This window comes from Dasypus novemcinctus, chromosome 3, assembly GCF_030445035.2.
Source record: "Dasypus novemcinctus isolate mDasNov1 chromosome 3, mDasNov1.1.hap2, whole genome shotgun sequence".
In the NCBI taxonomy this organism is placed as follows: Eukaryota; Metazoa; Chordata; class Mammalia; order Cingulata; family Dasypodidae; genus Dasypus; species Dasypus novemcinctus.
Window position 1 is genome coordinate 41040495 of NC_080675.1, and position 21332 is coordinate 41061826.

Genomic DNA, 21332 nt, shown 5'->3' on the forward strand with positions numbered 1-21332 from the left:
CTGGCCAGGGTAGCCCGATCCCCGCCCGTCCTGCAGGGGACCCCGGGAAACGGAGCGGCACAGCCGCCTGCGGGAAGTCCCACGGCGGGGCGATCCCCTGAGCCCCAGGGCAGGCCGGAAAGGACCCTAAGGCGAGGCGGGAAGGTCCGGTGGCCCAGAGCGCTGTTCGCAGGCGAGAAACCTCGCTCCGGGAGGAGAAGCCGGTAGACAGGGTCCCGCCGGGAGAGGGCGGGGAGAGGGTGGGGGCGGGCGGCGCGCCACCAGGAAATTCCCAGGACATTCCTTTCCATTCCGTCCTCTCCCCGCCCCCTTTCCTTAGATGCCGACCTGCCGGGACCCAGGGCTCCCCAGAGAAAAGGACATGTTTTCCGGGTTTTCTCGCGTCCCTTCCCCACCACCTGCCCGCCCGGGGGCCTGGAGCTTGCGTGGGAGCGCTATCAGGCCCGCGCGCCCGAGTTCAGGTCCTTCCCGCGAGCGGCGAACCGGTCCAGTCCCCGACGGCTCCGGGGGCTCCAGAGCCCGCCGCTCGCTCCCCGAGCTCCACCAGGCATCCCCCGGCTTCAGTGCCGTTCAGCTTAAGCTGGTGTCACATGAGCCGCGGGGGAGTGGGAACCCGGGGAGTGGGCGGGGGAGCGCGCGCCGGGAGGGGGCCGCCAAGTCCACCTATATGTGCCGCAGCCGGGCTGACGGATGCCAGGAATTCCCAATGAGCGGCGATGGGGGGAAGTTTGGGCAACTCGGCCTGGCCAATGGAGAACCTCGGAAGGGCCCTGCCCCTTCCCCCGCCCCCGTCCGCCCCGGCTCCCGCAGCGCGAGGGTGTCCGCCTCGCTCAGTGTGCGCCGAGCTTAGGTCCGAGCGCCGGCCCCGAGGCAGGCAGTCCACGAGCTCCAGCCGCCGCCGCCGCCTGCAGCAGCCTCCGCGAGCAGCGCCGCGGCGGAACTGGGCGCAGGCGAGCTAGCCCGGCCCCGCCAGCCCAGCCCGACCCCCTCCCCGCGCCGGGGCAGCCGCTGGAGCCGCCGCTGCCGCCCGGAGAGAAGGTGGAGGAAGAAATCCAGCCCCTAGCACGCGCGCACCATCATGGACCATTATGATCCCCAGCAAAACAACGACTACATGCAGCCGGAAGAGGACTGGGACCGAGACCTGCTCCTGGACCCGGCCTGGGAGAAGCAGCAGAGAAAGGTCGGTAACCCACCCCGCCCGCCGCAGCAGTCCCCGGCCCCAGCCCGCTCAACCCCCCGGGCTCCGGGCTCCGAGCTCGGAACCGGTTCGGGGAGCGCTCGCGCGGGGGCGGAGGATGCGCGGCCGCTGTGAGGTTGGGGTGTTGGGTTACAGGCACCGGGCGGAAGGGGGAAAGCCGCTGCCCCAGAGCCCGCGAAAGCCGAGTCCGAGCGCGGAGAGGTGGGGCTGCTGGCGGGCAGGTCTCCGTGGGGACCGGGATCCAGGCATTCCCGCTCCCTACAGCCCCAACCCCGCAAGGGCAGGGCGCGGGGGCAGTGCGCAGGCGACTGGGGCTGAGACCCACCCCCTCCCGGGTGGCTGCTTGCCCCGGATCGATTTTTCTCTTCCCTTCCCCGCCCCCTGGCCGCCTCTCCATATGGCGTGCGGTGGCTGCGCTCTTTCTGGGCCTCCCTGGGCTCAGTACCTGGAGGGGGCAAGGTGTCCAGGACTCTGCTCCCCACCCCTCAGGCCGAGGGGAGAGCGGGCGCTGGAAGGATTGATGACCGCCTCGGAGTCTGCCTGGAGGTGGACTGGCTGGGGTGTGGTTGGGACGGGGAAAGCCCGGGGGGCCACACGGTGCCCTAGCTGCCCTGTGGGGGCGGGGTCAGGGCTGCGAACCGTTTTATTGCTTAACTCAGTGGCTTGCTAGCTGCGAGCCCGAGCCGCTAAAGGGCTTGCGTCTGCGTCCTGCTCCCCCGCCCCCGCCCCCCACCCCTTCCCTGGGTGTTTGATCTGAGTCGAGGGGCTCCAGAACAAGAGACTGTCCCCGGGAAGATTTGGGGTCAGTCACTGGGGATCCCTGCCTGGCCACCAAACCGCGTTGCAGGCGCCTTGTGCCGGGCGCGCGTCCCTCCACGGGGGCTGGACGCCACGGGGGCTGGACTCGGAGTTGGCAATGGGACTCGAGCACAGTGGTCGGTGGCCGGAAGAGGTCAAAACCACTTGGGGGTGGGGGGAGGCCGCCCCAACCCTGCTGCCTCTTCCTGCCTGCGCGGTGAGCCCTTGCCCCAGACGGCCACGTACCCTGAATACCCCCTCCCGTCTCCCCCATCCTGTCCCTCCCCGTTTCATTCCCCCCCCTTACCCCATCTGATCTGGGAATGGGGGGACAGGATGGCGCGTCCCTCTGGATGGTGCGGTTAGGGCTGGGCTTGAGGGAGAACGCTCATGTCCAAAAATGGTAACATTCATTCCCTTTTTTACACTTGAAAGGGGGGGAGTTTAGGGAGCTGTCTGAAGTTTTTTTTTTTTCAGCCGAAGGCATCCTGTATTAGCTCACTCAGGAATCCTAAGCCCTGAAACGGCGCCCTTTTACTCACTTCATCAGACAAGCAGAGGTAATTTAAAACACACTCACAAAGCCCTTCCTCAAAGTAGGGCGACCTGGGGCTCTGTGCAGCTGTGTCAGATGGTCCCCTGGCCATCCTGGCTTTCGGCTTGCTTCTTTTAATAAGTTGCCTAACCCTAGCTCTTCCTGTGGGTCCCCCGGGGGGAGAGCTGGGGGGACTGTCAGCAGCCCCCAGTCACCTGGCTTATTCCCAGGGCCATTGGCTCCTGTGTTGGGGGAGCTGAGAGTTGAGTGGATAATGTAGAGATTTCCATGGGGTGTAAGACAAGGGGGCTCTTTCGCCCCCCCTCCTTCCATGATGAAGCGTTCATGAGAATAGATTTTATATTGGACAGGTGGGCTGGGAGTGGGTGATGAACATCCTGGGATCTTCCTTGGGGAATGGAAAAGGAGCATTTAGTATTTGCCTAGGCGGGGCGCCCGAACTGCCCGAGAACTGGGTCCCTTTAAGGATTGTGGGACTTGCCGCAATATATTTGGGAGGAAAACACAGACTCCTAAATTCTGACCTGGGTGGTGGTGGGAATAAGCCTCTGGGTAGCCAGATAGGAACAGGGTTGCTGGGGTATTTGATTCTCAACAGGCAAACTCCACAGCTCCTGGAGCTTGCAGCTGCTAAGCTCTTACTGTGTGCCAGGCACTGTTTTAATCGTGTCATCTATATTGTCCCAGTTGATACCCTCAGCAGCTCTATGAGCCAGGCACACAGGTGGAGAGGAGAGGTCAAGGGCACAGAGGGGGCTTGTGGTGGGGCTGGGGTGCAGCTGTGGTTGTGATAGGCAGCTCCCCCCACTTGCCCCGCATTGGTGAGGGTGCAGGAAGGCTGGGCCAGGCCTCTGGAGCCTGCGAGGATCCCTGGAGGCAAGACCGGCTTTGGTGGGGTTGATGGAGGGGGACAGGGCAGAAGGAGCTCAAGGCAGGGAGCCTGGTCCAAGTGGTTTTTCTTGCCCCTGTTTCCCTGTGTTAACCTTGAGTAGGCCTTGGTTTCCTCATCTGTAACATTTCTGCCCTTCCCCGTGCTCAGCGGGGTGTGCGGCTATGGGGAAGTGGGGGATCAGGCGTTCAGTAACTTGTTGCTTTTGACACCTTCTCTGCTGGCCGCGGGAGGCCAGGGTTGAGTAGGAAGCACCACAGCCCATGAGTGGACAGAGGCTGCCCATTCCAGATGAAGGCTGGGATGGAAGTGAGCAGAGCGTGCAGGACCGGCGCGGTGAGATACGGAGCCCTCTTGGGCAAGAGGCACAAGACCCCGTTTTTAGCAATCGTGAGCTATTTTGGAGACTGTGGACAAGGCATTTCCCGTTTCTTTTTTTTTAAAGATTTATTTATTTTTAAATTTTTCTCCCCTTCCCCCTCCCCAGTTGACTGCTCTCTGTGTCCATTCACTGTGTGTTCTTCTGTGACCCCTTCTATCCTTATCAGTGGCACTGGGAATCTGTGTTTCTTTTTGTTGCGTCGTCTTGTGTCAGCTCTCCGTGTGTGCAGCGCCATTCCTGGGCAGGCTGCACTTTCTTTTGCGCTGGGTGGCTCTCCTTACGGGGTGCACTCCTTGAGCGTGGGGCTCCCTTATGCGGGGGACACCCCTGTGTGGCACGGCACTCCCTGTGCGGATCAGCACTGCGCATGGGCCAGCTCCACACGGGTCAAGGAGGCGGGGGGTTTGAACCTTGGACCTCCCATGTGGTAGGTGGACGCCCTAACCACTGGGCCAAGTCCACTTCCCCATTTCCCTTTTCTGAGTTCCTTTTATTCATTCGTGTGTGGGCCAGGCCCAGTTCTAGGTGCTGGGAATAGGAACTGAATGAGACAGACAAGGTCCCTGTTCCTATGGTGCTTCCGTGGTTTGCTCTTCTGTAAATGGGGCGCCTGTCTGCCTTGCTGAGCCCTTGGGCTACTACAGGAAATGACTTAGTAGGAAGTACTTCCTTGGTGAAAGTAATGCTTGATGCAGGTAGAAGAAGTCCGGACAAGCAGGAGGTATGACTCAAGAAACCCGGTGGGGTTGACCGTTTCTTGTTACTTCCTCAAAGCTTGTTGTGGTGCAGAATTCGTGGGGCTGGTCTTGATGTTTCCAGAATTCCGGTTGTTTTATGACACAGCACGTGGATTGGAGGAGTTTCCTGTACTTTTCCAGCTCCTACAGTCTTCCTGACCTTTGAGGCTGAGCGCTGAAGCTGCCTTTTCCCTGGGCAGCGGGTCTGAATGCTCACCTTTCTAGGGTGACCGTGGCCCTGAGTTTATTCTCCGGGGGAACTTGCCCCTGCCTCCTTTACAGTGCCGGGCATCCTGGCGGTCAGCCGGCCTGGCGTGTTGGAGAGAGCTTGTCACCTTGAGGAGGATCCTGGCTGTACACTTTTTTTTTTCCAAATGCAAATGAAAAGTTTCATTGAATAACAATGTTTCAGACTAAGCAAGACTGTAAGATGGCAGAATCATTTACATCCCTAAAAAATATTAGCGCAAAATCTGTATAAATGCAGTACAAAGCTGACTCTACACTATGAGGCTTGTGATCTTGGGCAAGTTACTTAACTACTCCGAGACTTCAGTTTCCTCGTTTGAAAGGGGCTCCTGCCCACCTTGCATGGTTTACATGAGAAGATACATAAAATGGCATTTCATAAGTGCTTTGCAGATGGCGGCTGTTAAATTTTATTTTCTCTCTTCCCTTTCAAGACCTGGAGACCGTGGTTTAGTGGGTATCCCACAGGCACTGGCCCTGGGGCTTTTTGCATGTAGGAGCATAATCAATCAATATTTGTTGAGCTATTTGAAACAGATATTGAAACAGATGGTTGGGAAGTGGACTTGGCCCAATGGATAGGGTGACCGTCTACCACATGGGAGGTCCGCGGTTCAAACCCCGGGCCTCCTGATCCATGTGGAGCTGGCCCATGCACAGTGCTGATGCGCGCAAGGAGTGCCCTGCCATGCAGGGGTGTCCCCCACGTAGGGGAGCCCCACGCACAAGGGGTGCGCCCCATAAGGAGAGCCGCCCAGCGCAAAAGAAAGTGCAGCCTGCTCAGGAATGGCGCCACACACACGGAGAGCTGACACAAGATGGCGCAACAAAAAGAAACACAGATTCCTGTTGCAGCTGATAAGGATAGAATTGGTCACAGAAGAACACACAGCAAATGGACACAGAGAGCAGACAATTGGGGGATGGGGGAAGGGGAGAGAAATAAATAAAAATAAGTAAATCTTAAAAAAATAAAAGAAACAGATGGCGGCGCTGGCTGGTGAACGGAGGTGACTGTAATTAAGGACAGGGTCCTGAGTGCACCCACATTGGGCCAGGTCGCAGGCTTCCTTGTTTGCAGACTCTTCGGGACACGGAGACCATCACAGGAGCTAACCAAGGTCAAGAGGGCAGGGAGGGCCTGCTGTATATGGGCTCCCCGGGCGGGCGGGGTGGGGCTGGGTCATTTCACACAGACAGGACTCGCCCACCACTCGCCCACCGGTGTGAGGGGCTTGTGTGCCTGGTGGGCCTAAAACCTGAAAGAAGAGAGATTTGCCTCTAGTCTCCATCCTCCTCACCGTTCTGCTCTCCTGCCTGCTTCACCCATGCTGGTGTCCCTTCAGGTCCAGGACCCGGCCCGTCCTGTTCTCCGCTGAATCCCTCCCAGGCATCGGACACAGGGTCAGAACCTGTTAGTGGTGGTCAGGAAATATTGCTGAGATATTTTCCACTCCAGGTAAACCATCTTGTTCCGGGGCTGTACCGTGGCTCAGACTTCTGCAGGTAGACCTGCTCTGGGCACCCTCTGGGTTCCTGTCTTGGCCGCCCCCTTTACTGGCTGTGTGATTTTTTAAAAAAAAATTTTTTATTTCTCGCCCCTTCCCTCCCCCCCCCACCCCCCCAGTTGTCTGCTCTCTGTATCCATTCGCTGTGTGTTCTTCAGTGACTGCTTATATCCTTATCAGCGGCACCGGGAATCTGTGTTTCTTTTTGTTGCGTCATCTTGTGGTGTCAGCTCTCCCTGTGTGCGGCACCATTCCTGGGCAGGCTGCACTTTGTTTCACGCTGTGCGGCTCTCCTTAAGGGGCGCACTCCTTGTGCGTGGGGCTCCCCTACATGGGGGACACCCCTGCGTGGCAGGGCACTCCTTGTGCACATCAGCACTGCGCATGTGCCAGCTCCACATGGGTCAAGGAGGCCCGGGGTTTGAACCGCGGACCTCCCATATGGTAGACGGACGCCCTAACCACTGGGCCAAGTCTTCTTCCCTGGGCATGTGATTTTGAGTGACTCTGCTCTGTGCCTGATGATGCTAATGGAAAATGGGATTGTAATAGTGCCTTCCTGATAAAATTGTATGGTGGTTTGGTGGCAGAGCACTTAGCATATAGTGAGTGCTCAATAAAGGTTAGCTATTTTGAGCAGCCAGAGTTTCCATGGCCTTTACCAAGTGCACTTTGAGACTAGGCATGTTTTATGAACCCATCTTTGAAGGAGCTGAGGTTGGATAGGGATCTAGTGGGGTTTTGTTGTCTTTGACCTCTGACCCTGAGGTCTGCTGCAGCTCATTCTGAGTCACTTGACCTCTGATTTCTCAGTTCCCCTCACTGTGGGGTGGGGCTAAAGACCCCTTGCCTGTCCTTCTCCTACTTCCAGGGTGGTAGGATGGATGTCAAAGGGCTTAAAAGCCTTGTTAAGGTGTTAGAGTATATGTAAAATTACCACAAAATAGGAATTTTCTCTAGAGGAGAGTGAGATTGGTCTTCAGACCCCACTGTTAAATAGCCCAGGGCATTCTTTGGGCCCCGCCCATCCCTTCCAGCAGCTTACCTGGTCCTACTTGACTCAAGGACCTGGTGCAGCCTCCTTCCTTTCTAAAGCCTATTCCGTGTGTGTAAGCTGAGAGCAGGTGCCACTTTGGCTGGGGAAGTGACTGGCAAAGCCTGGAGGAGAGATGGATGGGTGCTGCCACCCAGCGCAGGCCCTCTGGCCCTGGACTAGGTCGGCTGGGGCCGCTTCTGGCTGCCTCCAAGGCTGCCTGAGGACAGACAGGTGTGAGAAGGCCTGGAGAGCACTGAAAACCAGATTTTCCAGTTTCAAGGTACAGTGGGACATGGAGGGGCTGCACAGGGGCTCCTGGAGATGGGATGGGCTTGTAGGAGTAAGGGGCTCGCTAGCAGGCTCCTGCAAAATCCGTGGTCTCTCCTTTTTAAAAGGAGAGGGACTCTGACTGCTCGGGGAGGGCTGCAGTGCTGTTGGTGGTCGTGGGCCCTTTGTGGGGTGTTTCTGAGTGTGTGTGTGTGTGTGTGTGTGTGTGTGTGTGCCCTGGAGGGGGGTGGCTCCAGCCAAGTGGATGTGCTGTAGGTGGGGCTTTCTGGTGATGATTTTGCCTACCCTCCCCCCCATCTTCTCGAGGAAGGCATCTGGCCACTGGCCACAAACCATAAACCTGGTTTGAGGACCTTTCACACAAGACCTGGTGCCTCTGGTGGCTCTGGAGCACCTGGAGGGGCAGCTGGAGCCCTGGAGGGACCTAGAAACGCTCCTGCTGCTGTGTCGCTAGGAAAGAGCCCAGGTTTCTGTTCCCCTGTCCTAGCAGTGTAAGAATGTTCACCATTTCTCCTTGTGGAGTCAGTCAGTGAATGTTAATTGGATGCCTCTTAAGTGTCAGATGCTCGACTGGTTGGAGTCACAGAAATCACAGTTTAGGCAGAGAAGGAACCAGAATGACTCCGCGTCATACCAAGCCATGTCAGTACTGAGCAGTGGTGTGGCTGAGACAGACACAGTGTGCAGTAATGGGGAAGGCAACAAGGTGGTGGAATTTGAGTTGGACCTTAGAGGACATACAGATTTGAAGAAGGTTCTGCTGGGAAGCCTCACCTTTCCTTGGCAGTTGGGTTGTGTTTATAAAGAGAGCAGGGCAGAGACGGGGAGAGGCAGGAGAGTAGAAAGGGCAGGGAGGGAGAAGCCTTGTAGGGCAGAGCAGGGCTGCAAGGGCAACCTGCACAGGGCCGGGGCCCGCTCAGGCCTGCAAGCTGCTGGGGCCGGAACACCCCCTCCCATGGTTCTTCTTTCACTTTGTTTCTCCCCTTCCCGGAGCTGGCCTCTCATCCTTCCGGGAAGAAGGCTAAGTGGGGCTGTCTCTACAGGTCACAGGTCAGCTCTCAAGCCCCATCCCTCTATACAGGTGCCGTTGGGATCAGCCCAGCAGGTTCACCTGCCCCAGCTGCCCACAGTGTGTAACCCACTCGAGGAGGGCAGTCTCCTGGACCGATGCCTGGAGCTAGGGGGCTGGTGAATCGGGGCCCCTTCCCACCAGTCCTGCTCATATCTCCCCTTGAGTGTGGTCAGTGGGCCACATCTCTGCAGGAAGAGCCCTGGGGCCGAGGATCCTGGACGAGGATTGCTGGGAGCACAGGACCATCCCGGAGCTAGGCTGATTTGCTCACCAAGGATACTGGAAGTGTCGTGGAGCCCACCAGGCAGAGAGGGTTTGGGCAGCTCTAGTCTACAGACGGGGCTCCCCAGAGAGGTCATGGCTGAGAAGCCGCAGGCAGAGGAAACCCCCTTCTCCTGGCTCCTTAGCCCTGGTTGGACTGGATCAGCCCCGGTTCAACTCATAGTTCAGCCCAGGGTTCTGTTTCCACATCTGCCGAGACCTGCTCAGTTCTGTTTAGTCCAGACTTGGCCCTCACCAGAGCAAGGAGCCTCGGGAGTATGGGGCAGGGGGCAGGAGACCCAGCAAACCTCGGCCACAGACCTCCCCCTTGAGCCCAGGCCGAGTGGCAAGTCCAGGCTCCCTGGAATCCTTCCTGCTCTGCTGGGGAGGGATGGTCAGGCCTGCTCTTCCCTGCTTCACCTGCTGCTTCCTCCTGGCATCTCCTGGCGGGGAGGGGAGGGGAATCTGCCAGGATCTGGTCAGCGCCTTGAGTCTGGGCTAGTGGTGTGTCAGCAGGCCCTAAAGCTTGGCCCCACCCTGCCCCCTGCCCCCAGCCCCATTGGTTGTCCAAGGGTGGGCAGGGCATAGTTCAGATCCAGTTTCCTCCCAGAAGAATGAGCGAAAACCAAGGCAGCCCGGGCAGACGCATGCTCAGATCGGGGGCGGGAGGGGCAGGGAATGGATTTGTTTTTTTTTTTCAATTTCTTTTTCTCACAATAATGGAGCTGCTGGTCCTTTCTGCATCCGTACTAAGTGTCAGGCACTGTCCTAAGTGCTCCCCAGCCATTCAAAACATCTGCCCCTGTGAGGTGGGTACGTCATTACCGTTTTAGGGTAGCAGTTAAATAGCTCTGCGCCCATCACTCAGCCACCCTGGGGTGGAGCTGGGGCTCCAGGGCCCGGCAGTCTGGCTCCAGAGTTTCCACTCCTTACCAGTTTGCTCAGCTGCTTACATAACAAATACTTGCCTATCTAGGAACATTTAACCAAAGACAAACATATACAAAACAAAATCACCGGCAGATGTGAATGTTCCCGGATTAGAGCAATGGTGGTTGCACAACCTTGTGAGTATCGGAAAACCTACTGGCTGGCACAATTTGAAAGGGTGAATTTTATGCTATGTGAATATCTCCGTTAAGAAAAAACACCCCAGAAAATATTAAATAATATAAAGGATTGCCTGTCATCCCACCTCCCAGGGGTAGACCCTCTGACGGGCGTTTCCGATGGTCTTTACCTCCCTGAGCCTCTTTCTCTGATTTGTGTGTCACCTTGCCTGTCTTGCTCAAGGGCTACGCTGTGGCCAGGGGTCTGGGTTCATGGTGAGTGGCTCCTACAAGAGGAGCACAATCAAGAACTTCAGCTTTTGTGGACAGTGTGATGCACGATGTGGCCCTTTTCTTGGAAACTGCCCAAGAATAGATCCCAGATAAGCACAGGCAAACAGAAGAGCGGGGCAGGGAGGAGGTGGTGGGCTGGGGAGGAGGAGGTGGGCTTGGTGGGTTACCCAGGTCTGAGGCCTTGGGGAAATTCCCGGTGGATCTGTGCCTGTACACACTGTTGACCTGGGACGGCGTCTCACCAGCGTCCCCTCTGCCATCCCAGGGTTCACGGTGGGGGCCCGAGGAGGGCTGCCTGTCACCAGGCCTGAGGCACGGCCGGGGGCCCTCCCCGGGAGGCAGCTGCACCGTTCTTGGAGGTTGCCTAGCAATGGTGGAGAAAGGTGACTTAGCCCACTACAGAGGCAGGAGAGAATAAAGAGGATGGAAATCGGGCGTAGATGCAGAGGATGCTGTTACCCTGGAAACGGCCTGCTTGGTCCTTGGCGGCATACAGCGGGCCACTTCCGGGGCTGGGATCCATTCTTCTAAAAGAGAGAGTGGGGTTCTCTCCAGGCCTATCACCCACAGGGTCTGGCGGGGGCTGGGGGATGTAGAGCAACCCCTCTTGCCCATGAACTGTGTGCTAGACATGTTCTTTTGGTGGCCTCATTTAATGGTCACAACAGCCTTACAAGGTATGTGGGATGATCACGCTCTCCAGATGAAGAGCCTGAGCTCAGAGATGTAAAATAGCTGCAGCCCAACCTCGTGAGGAAGGGCCCGGAATGAAGGTGCTGGTGCCCCTCCTTTTGGTTCAAAGCATATCACAACTTGAGATACCGGGGTACAGGTAAACACTGTGTGCCTCCTGGGAGGGGAAGAGAAGAGGGAGGCTGGAAAGGAGAATCATCTGTTTTACATCCAGTTATTAGCCAACTGGTATTCATTAAGAATGTTCCACAAATAAATAGAAAGAATAAGAGCTCATACTGATCAAAGGCTGAATGGTTTAGATCACCTCAATCTGTCAAACATCCCTTTGAGGAAGGCGCTATTTTTTTCTTGTGTTACGGATAGGGAGAATGAGGCTCAGAGAAGTTATGTATCCTGCCCAAGATTGACCAGCTAGGAAGCCAGGTTGTGAATGAATCCAAACAGATGACCTCGGAACTTGGCTCTTAATCAGAAGTACAGATACATCCCTGTACTGTAGCTATTAAGGAGTTTAGTCTTAATTGGGAAACAAGGCTTATATAAATGAATTTCATAAGAGAACAATTCAGGATGGTATATAGAAGTACTCACTGTATGCATCATGTTTTGTTTTGGTTTTCGACATTTTCATTTTCTCTATTGTTTTCTCTCCATTAATCATGACAAACTTGTGAGGTAGGTCTTATTCCCATTTTACGGATGAGGAAAGAAAGGCTCAGAAAGGTTAGGTGACTTTCCTGGGGTCTCCCTTGCAGCCTGAATGTAGGGGCACTGATTTTGAACCCAGGTCTTTGACTGGAAGGTTTGTGAGGCTAGGGGATGGGTACGAGCCTTTCCAAAGTTACTTTTCTTCATTAAAAGGTAGAGGAAGTGGATGTGGCTCAGGCAGTTGAGCACCCACCTCCCACATAGGTCTCAGGTTCAGTTCCAGTGCCTCCTAAAGAAAAAACAGACAATGAGCAAAAAACAATGAGAAGACTTTGAGCAAAAACAGTGAGCAGACAGAGCACAGACAACAAACGAAAAAAACAACAACGAGCAAACAGATGAGAAAGTCATCTGAGTGGGGGAAGGTAGTAGAGGGGAGCAGGTGTAGTTCAAGTGGTTGAGCTCCTGCTTCCCATGTATGAGGTTCTGAGGTTGATCCCTGGTACCTCCTAAAAAAAAATAGATAGATAGATAGATAGATAGATAGATAGATACATAGATAGATACATAGATAGATACATAGATAGATAGATAGATAAAAAGTAGTAGAGGGAAGTGGACTTGGCCCAATGGATAAGGTATCCGCCTATCATGGGAGGTCCAAGGTTCAAACCCTGGGCCTCCTTGACCTGTGTGGAGCTGGCCCATGCGTAGTGCTGATGCACTCAAGGAGTGCCGTGCCACGCAGGGGTGTCCCCCGTGTAGGTGAGCCCCATGTGCAAGGAAAGCCGCCCAGCGTGAGAGAAAGTGCAGCTGCCCAAGAATGGTGCCGCATACAGGGAGAGCTGACACAACAAGATGATGCAACAAAAGAAACACAGATTCCCTGTGCTGCTGATAAGGATGGGAGCGGTCACAGAGGAGAGTGCAGCGAATGGACACAGGAGAGCAGACAACTGGGAGGCGCAGGAAGGGGAGAGAAATAAATTTAAAAAATAAATCTTTAAAAAAAAAAAAAAAGGTAGTAAAGCATGGTAGTTGTATTTTTCTACATTTCAGAAGGTATAAATTCAGGAGTAAACTCAGGTCCCCTGAACCTGGAAACCTCAGTTGTCCCATCTGGGCTTTCCTAAGGCTGACTCCAGCTTTTGGGGAGCAATCTCCCCTATTTCAGAATTCAGCAGGCCCCTTCTCCCCTCTGCAGTATCTCTTCTTCCAGTTTCACCTACTCCTGTCCTTTGGAGATTCTCTCTTTGTGGGGTCACCCAGGAGCCAGACAGGTTTTTTTTTTTTTTTTTTTAGGAGGTACTGGGGTTTGAACCTGGGGCCTTGTACATGGGAAGAAGGAGCTCAACCACTGAGTTCCACCTGCTCCACAGACAGGCTTTTAAGCCAGGTAGCAGCGACTCCATGTTTATTTTGATTTTAAAAGCCTGGGCACATGAAACCCACAAAGGTTGAGGCTGTTGTGTAAGCCATTGAGACTGTTAAGAAAGTTTGTGAGGTCAAGTTTGGGGCCTTGGGTTGGGGTCCCTGGGTTTGGCTCTCAGCGCTGTGGGGTGGGGGAGCTTTTGAGCCAGAGAACAGCGCTGAGGACAAGACCCTTTCCTGACCCGCATGTTGAACCTGCTGGGCTAAGGGTCTGAATCAAGGGCCTTAAAAGGTTCAGCTCAGGACGGAAAAGCAATCTTGGGAGCAGGAGCCTGTGATCTGAGGCCAGGCCAGGGCTTGTAGGGGAGCCTTTTTATGGTCCCAAAGGTTTGTTTTTTAAAAGCCATCTGCAAAGCTGATTATAACTGATGGGAGTCAAATGGAGTGGTGCTGAGCTGAGCTCTATTTTCAAGTCATCTGTAGGTGCAGTAACATGATGGGAGGGAATTTCAAGGTGGGCGGCTGCTCTCAGGCAGGTCTCCTGATGGAACCCAGCTTTACATCTTGGAAGAGAGGCACCAAACTTTGGATGTGGGTGGGAGGGGATGTGTGTTAAAATCTCTCTCTTCTCCTTCTGTCTGATGGTGAGGATGTCCACGCATAGCAGCTTGTGGTTTGGGGATGGATGGAGAATTGGAGCTTTTACTTTTCCTAAGTCAAATCTCAACATCAAGAATAGGATCCCTGCACCCCCACAGTTAGAGGACCTGGGTCCTCGAAAAGCAGCTCTGGCCCTGCTGGCCCTGCTGCTTTGTGCCTGCCCAGGCCCCTGTGTGCGCGTGGCTCTGTGTGCCTGTCCTTCGCTGCCTGCGTGCGTCTCTGGGTCTGAGAAGCCCCTCTGTTGGTTTTGGCTGCTGCCTTGGCTTGGGCAGGGGCGCGGTTCTCTTTCAAACATCCTCCAGATGATATATAATGGCACTTTCCAGTGGAGTTCCCGATATTTCGGAAGGGCCTTTCTTTCCAGGAACCCAGAGTGCTTTTCCAGACTTGGCCCTGAGAGCTGGGAGATGGAGGAGGCGGCGGCTCAGGAAGCCTGCTCTCCCAGAGGAGGGGGAGTGGGGCCAGGCCCCGGCTTCCTGCCTTTCGTCTGGGACGCTGGTGGCTGGGACTGCTTGGAGTTACTTTCACCTGCATGAATCCCTGAGGCCCCTTCTAAAAATGTGGATATTTTCCCAAATATTAGCCCCAGCGACCACCTATCTTTTTTGTTGTTAAGCAATGATAATTTTAGAGATTCGTTGTATGTAACTAGCTCTTTTAAAAAAATTAAGGAGGGAAGTAGACTTGGCCCAGTAGTTAGGGCGTTCGCCTACCACATGGGAGGTCCAAGGTTCAAACACCGGGCCTCCTTGACCCGTGTGCAGCTGGCCCATGCGCAGTGCTGATGTGCGCAAGGCGTGCCGTGCCACGCAGGGGTGTCCCCGCGTAGGGGAGCCCCACGCGCAAGGAGTGCGCCCTGTAAGGAGAGCCGCCCAGCGTGAAAAAAAGTGCTGCCTGCCCAAGAATGGCGCGGCGCGCACGGAGAGCTGATTCAGCAAGATGACGCAACCAAAAGAGACACAGATTCCCGGTGCCACTGACAACAACAGAAGTGGACAAAAACAAGAACACACAGCAAATGGACACAGAGAAAGACAACTGGGGCGGGGTGAAGGGGGAGAAATAAATAAAATAAATCTTAAAAAAAATTAGGGAATGCCACATTGGGGTCTCAGTTCAGTGGCGCTCCAGGGAGCTGCTCGTTCAGGAGAAGGCCCAGCTTGGGCTCCCCTTCCTGGCCCAGGGAATGTGTCTGGGAATAAGGGAGCTGAACAGCCATTCTTCCCCATCCTCCGGCACGAACTGAGTAGACCCTGCGCCGTGGGTCAGGCACATTTCTAAGTGTTTTACAGATATTAATTTATTAAACCTTCACGATATTCTTAAGACTGTTTGCTAGGAGGAAATTCGAACGGTGCTTGGAAATTAACTTGTTCAGGCCTGAAAGACTCAGGTGGTCACAGCCTTTGTTTCTAAAATTTCCCAGCAACTCTGTTGGCTTCAGGTTTTTAAGAAAATAATACATGATACCTAGCGTTGTGGCCCCTGCATGCTTCTCCCCAATCCCTGAGCATATGTTCATACCATTCCTGCACCTGTGATTATCAATGTTTTGTGCCTGTTTTACAATTTTAAATAAAATTGAGATCATTCCCAGTGCAGGGGCCCTGTTGCTCACACCATCCTGTACCTGGAGCCACGGGTATGGCCTTGGGAGCGCAGCACCCCACTCCACGGGTGAGAGGGCCGAGGCCCTAGAAGACTTGAGGAGGTGACGCAGCTCCTTGCAGGTGGGAGGTGGAACTAGACCCCTGGCTTCCTGCCTCCATGGTCGCCTTCCTTGTGTTACACCTGCTGCTCCGAGTCCCATCTTGAGTTCAAAGACGTGCTTATGTCTGATGAAGGACAGGACAAGTCAGTCTCTACCTGTTATTTTCTCCCCCCATGTGGTTTGGGCACCTTCCTCCTTGCCTGTGCCCTCTTATCCTGGGCTCATGAGAGTCTGGAACCCCACTCAGCTTTGCTCTTTTTTCCCCTCCCAGGGTAGCATTTGTGCTTTTATTACCCCTTGGTGAAGCAAATATGTAATGAGAAAAAGCCACTGTGGATTTGGGAATATTTCTAAATGAGAATTTGTATTTTCTGCATCACAGTGGCATCTCGGAGCATTGGGAAGTATTCGCACTCTAAAAGACAAAAGGCTGTGCTCTGTTTCCAGATGTGGCTTGGGCTGCACATAGAGGTTTGGAAGAGTCCAGAGGTGGGGGGCCAAGTCCTTCCCAGCCGGGGGCCCACTCCCAGGCCAGGGACAGCCAGAGGTATCACAGTTCTGTCTTCCTTGGCCCTGCCTGCTTTCCTGGCTCTCTGCCACCCAGCCATCGCCTTGCTCACTTAGCACCTCGGCTAGAGGATGGGCTGGAGGGAGAAGTGGAAAGGCCAGGTCTGTTTTGCTGCCTTTTGGAAGCCCTCAGAAACACTTTCTTTGGGCAGTGTTGTGAAACTTGGCTCTAAGGACATCTGGAGGCTTCTCCATGGATTTCGCTTATCTATGAGTGACCTGAGGATTGAAGGCATTTGTGGGGTCTCCTGGGGACCCCTACCTAATAAGAGGTCTGTTATCCAAGGATCCTAGAGGCTATGCCAACCTCATCCCAGAGTCCCAGTGCCCAGAAGGGCTGGGCAGTGTGAGAGAGTGGTTTGTGGATTAGAGCACTGGTGGCCAAATTTGAGCGTATCAGAATTCCCTGGAGGGCTGGTTAGAACAGACACTGGTCCCTGAGGTCTGGGGTGGGGCCTAGGAATTTGCATTTTTAGCCATTTCCCAGATTAGTGGAGAGCACTAAGTTACTCTAGCGAAGGGTGTAGATTTAGGCCAAGGTGGAGAATTAGGACCAGATTTTGCAGTCTACTGTGACGGTCTTGAGCGAGACTGTGACTTTTCTGTTATTTCCTAGTGCCTCTCCTTCCTCTACCCAAAATAAATAAAAACTATGTTCTTTCTCTGTTGGAGAGGCCCAGGCTTTGGGGAGAGAGATGTATTCTGAATCCTGAGCAAGAGTGACCCATTCCTCCTGCCCCTTGAAGAGTAGGCAGTAGTGGATGCTCTCCCAATATTGGGTGTTGGAGAATGGTGACGGTGGGTGCCTTTGGGCTTGGGTGCCCCCTGCAAGTCAGGAGGGGGCCAGAGGCCAGGGAAACCGGCCTTAGGATTGGAACCTGGGACCACGCCAGTGCCTGCCACACTGCTCAGGGACCTCCCCCGGGTGTCCGGCGATGGGGTGGCTGGGAGCCAGCGCATGGCCTCCCAGCTCCGTCTTAGGCAGGCCAGCTGCATCTTTTCTTCTTTCGGCCTGCTGCCCCCTTTGGATTCCGCTCAGAGGTGCTGGCCATCCCGACCCCCCGCCCTTTGCTCTCTGGAAGGGGGGCCGTGTGGAGTTTCTGGTCCTCGCATGTGGGTTTTGGGGACCTCGAAGGAAGTAAAACCTGGGCTTCAGTTTCCCTTTTCCTTCCAGCCCTGACCAGAGGGCCCTCTCTGGAGGGTTGGATGTCCGCAGCCTGCTCTCGTAAGCCACAGGGTCCCAGGGCGTGTGGAACCAATGTTGGGCCCTCCAGCTCTCCAGGAAGCGGGTTCCTGCAGGACTGTGGTTGACCTGCCCCTGCACCCTTTCTGTTTGGGACGTGGGAGCGGCATTTGGGAGAGGGTTAGATGTGGAAAGTCCTTTCTGAACTCTTGGGCCAGAGAGCTGCTTGGCAGAGGCCTGTCCCCTGGGAACAGGGAAAAAAACCGTGTTTTAGGTACCAGGGCCTCCAAAGACCTGCGTTCCTTCTCGGTGCTGCCCGTGGCTATTGGGAGATGCTGGGCAGATCACATCTGAGCCTCACCTGTAAAATGAGGAGGCTGAAAATTAGAGGACGGTGGTGGTCATGCTGGCTTTGTTCTCAGAGCCCGCTTGGATTATCACCTGGAGATGAGCTCTGCCGTCTGGCTCAATGCCAAAATTCTGGGTTTCTGTCCGGGTGGGTTGGAGTATGGTCACCCAGCAGATCAAGCCTGAGGTGGACCCCTGGGCTTTCCAGCCTGGCCCTTATCTTTAGGCGTCTTCTGTGTCTTCAGCTCTCAGGAATTTACTCCCACCTTCTGGGAAGGGCGAGGGTGGAGTCAGAGGAATGAGCTTCCTGTATGGACCCAGAAGCCACTTCTTTGTCTTGGGCTCTGCCTTCACTCTCTCACTCTGGAAAAACCTCCTTCAGCTGTGGCCCCGGTAGCCAGGTGCCTGGAGGGGAGAGGGGGAGAGGCCTCGTTCCAGGTTGGTGAAGGTTCACTCGCCCCTGCCTCCAGCCTGCAAGTTCCGGGCGTGGTCTGGGGGTGGGGACCCACCCAGAGCATCTCTGCCCACTGCAAGGTGGACGGTCCGTAAATGGCCCTCTGTGTAGGCTTGGCTGACCTGTAGGCCTGGTGGGAGGGAGGCAACCTGCCTGTGGGCTCCCTGCAGGAGCAACTCCGCCTGGAGCCAGGGAGCAAGGCTTTCAGCCTGGAATCTGCCCAAGGGACTGGTGTCAATAGGCAGCCTTGTCTTTCACTTTGTTTACTCCCAGAGCTCAGCTCTATCCTGTTCTCTCCCTTGCAGAGATTTGAAAGAAATCAAATCAAATCATAGAATGCCTGAGCCAGAAGGGATCTAAAATTATCCCATTCCCCCCCCCCCACCGTGTTCTTCAGATAAAGAGACTGAGGTCCATAGTGGTGATCTGACCTGTCCAGGGAAACTGCCACGAGTTCCATTCCTTGCAGGGGCTGGTTTTAAGGAGCCTCTATTCCATTCACACATAAACCTTCTTCTGAAGTCATCCTTGCTGGTGGGCTCCAGAACACCTGATAGACACAACCAGGATGAGTCTTTATGCTCTGAAGGCAGATGATGCTGCTGGGGTTCTGGCTAGCCTCTGGGTCATCTGTTTCAGGTGGAATCACACATGCTGCCCGCTAGACCCTGCTAGGGTGGAGGGGGTGATGGGCCGGCAGGCCTTTTGCGTGGCTGCCTTCCACTCGGGTGCTCCTAGGGCCGGCTCCTGACTTGGCTCTCCATTGAGGAGGGGCACGAGAGATGCGCCTAGGGCCCGAGGCAGCCTCGTGGTGGTGTGCCCAGTCCTGTGCTAAGTCCATGACGTGCATCATGCCGACAGATATCGTCACTGCCCTGTGAATTATAGGCCTGTTACATATTTATCCCCATTTTACAGAAGATGCTGGAAGTCGGAGAGTTTGAATAATTTGTCCAACCCACCCAGCTCTTAAGTGGGGCAATTTGAACCCAGGTGTCGCGGGCCAGAGCCGACACCCCTGGCCAGCCTGTGGCTCTCACCAGCCTGAAAAAGGGCAGTCCCTCAGGAGAGCTGGAGCTGAATCTCCAACCTCCCTGGGTCCCAAGTACCTCTCCAGACCCGTGCGTTCCCAAGGCACCAGAGCAGTGGAGAGCTGTGGGGGTGGAGGCAGCTGAGGGCCAGGTGGAGCTGCGTGGCCCTCTTCCCACTCCTCCTCTTTACCCTCCTCCTTTCTTCCCCTTGTCTTTCTCCTTCACCCTCTCTGTCCCCCTCCCCGCAAGGGTGGCTGGGCCTTGCATTGCTGGGAGCCTGGTGGTGCTGCCCTGGAGCTGGGGCTGCCTTCTTGGGTGGTCAAGGTCGGGCTGGTCCTCAGAAGTGCTCCAGACCCTGCCGCCTGAAACCTTTCTGCAGGCTCCTGCTGGCTGCTTCACGTACAGTATCTTATTACTTCATCCCCACAACAAGGCAGGAGGTATGAGCCCCATTTAAAGATGAGGGATCAAACACCTGACAAGTTCAGTAACTCGCTGAAGCTGGTATGTGGAAGGCAGATTCCCACCTAGGCTGTGGGGCCAAAGCGCCCCACCACCTCGTGCCCAGGGGGAGGAGAAAGTGGCAGGTGGCTCAAAATCCCCAAACCCGGGAAGCGGACTTGGCCCAGTGGTTAGGGCGTTCGTCTAACACATGGGTTCAAACCCCGGGCCTCCTTGACCCGTGTGCAGCTGGCTCATGCGCTGTGCTGATGCGCGCAAGGAGTGCCGTGCCACGCAGGGGTGTCCCCCGCGTACGGGAGCCCCACGTGCAAGGAGTGTGCCCCGTAAGGAGAGCCGCCCAGCGTGAAGGAAAGTGCAGCCTGCCCAGGAATGGCTCCGCACACACAGAGAGCTGACACAAGATGATGCAACAAAAAGAAACACAGATTCCCGTGCTGCTGACAGCAACAGAAGCGGACAAAGAAAAATATGCAGCAAATAGACACAGAGAACAGACAGCTGGGGGAAAGGGGAAAGGGGAGAGAGAGAGAGAGAGAGAGAGAGAGAAATCAATCAATCAATCAATCTTTGAAAAAACAAACAAACAAAAAAACCCCAAACCCAACCAACCACAACAGAACACTTCCCAGGGCAGGGGAAGCTTCCTGGGCCAGGCTGGGAGTGTCTTCCTGACAGAGCGTGTTGCCAGGAGCGTGTTGCTGGGGTCCCCTGGGAGAAGAGGCCAGGTGGGGAGCATTTACCAGTTGCGGGGGCCTCTCCAACCTGTTAGGATGAGGCTGGATTTGGGACCAGGGTGTTTGTTGGAAAAACCCAGGCAGGTCAGTGCAGTGGTGCAAGCACAGCCTGAAGCCAGACTGAGCCGGGTCCTCGCATCTGGCCTTCTTTTCAGGTTGAGTTTCAGTGCCTATTTACTCCTGGGAAAGTGGGAGCCCAGAGGAAAAAAAGAATAATAGTAGTGATAACAGCAGCGGTGGTGTCATATGCTCTGATCTGTCCTGTTGTTCTGTGCCCAGCGGTGTCCTCAGCTTTCTGCCTCCAAGCCCTGGGGCAAGGGTTTCGGATATGCTCACTCATCAGCTTCTCACAACAACCCTGGCGGGCGGGCACCAGTAGTGCCCATTTTACAGATGGAAAAACAGAGGCCTGGGGTGGTTTCGTAACTAGCCCAAGGTTTTATAGCTAGTAATTGGCAGAGCCAGGATTTGAATGCAAGGATTTCCCAGATTTCCCCTCAATAGGACTGCCACATGGCCTTCAATTCCAGTGCCTGGCATAGCATCTGACAGCTAGTGGGCTTTCAGAAAAGCTGTAATGACAGAATGAAAGGGGGTTGGATCCTGCTCTTTTGAGAGAAAGCTGCCTTGAAATTGGAGGGATCCTGGCATGGTTTCCTGTGGTTGTGAGATTGGCAGCCCTGCTGAGGCTACACCCATGGCTCCTTGCAGCTGCTTATTGCCTGGGTGGAAGCCGGAGCGTATGGGGAGCCTTCCAGCATGGGTGGAGTGGGTGCAACTGGGGAGGCTCTCTGCTCTCAAGTGTCCAGGAGACATGGTGCCTGAAGGCTCCTGCTTCGCAGTCCTTCCTTTGGAGAGGCAGTCACTGTCTTTTTCATGTTACAGAGGTGGTTAGGTACTTAATTCCCAGGGAAGGATAAGATAGCAGATAGTTTCGAATTTTACAAAGTTACTAGTGCATGGGCAGACTGGGGTTATTTCTTGTTGCTCATTTTATCCACAGTGCCTGGCATGTGGTAGGCACTTAAGGAATGTTGCAGGAATGGATGATTTTTAAAAATTTATGGAAAATTCAGGCACAGAAGAAAATAGTCCAGTGAATCCCCATATAACCATTCTCTAGCTTCAACAATTAGCAACTGAATAA

The 21332-nt window shown here is 55.0% G+C and overlaps 1 protein-coding gene across 3 annotated transcripts in view; it reads left to right on the forward strand.

Moving 5' to 3' along the window:
- The first annotated feature begins 790 nt into the window (after positions 1 to 790).
- ACTN1 (actinin alpha 1) overlaps positions 791 to 21332 on the forward strand; it is a 95037-nt gene continuing 74495 nt past the window's right edge. For all 3 annotated transcript variants that reach the window (XM_004477315.5, XM_004477316.5, XM_004477317.4), the window contains exon 1: positions 791 to 1183. In XM_004477315.5, coding sequence (XP_004477372.2) covers positions 1079 to 1183 — 105 coding nt within the window. In that variant the 5' untranslated portion in view covers positions 791 to 1078. The remainder of the gene's footprint in view (positions 1184 to 21332) is intronic.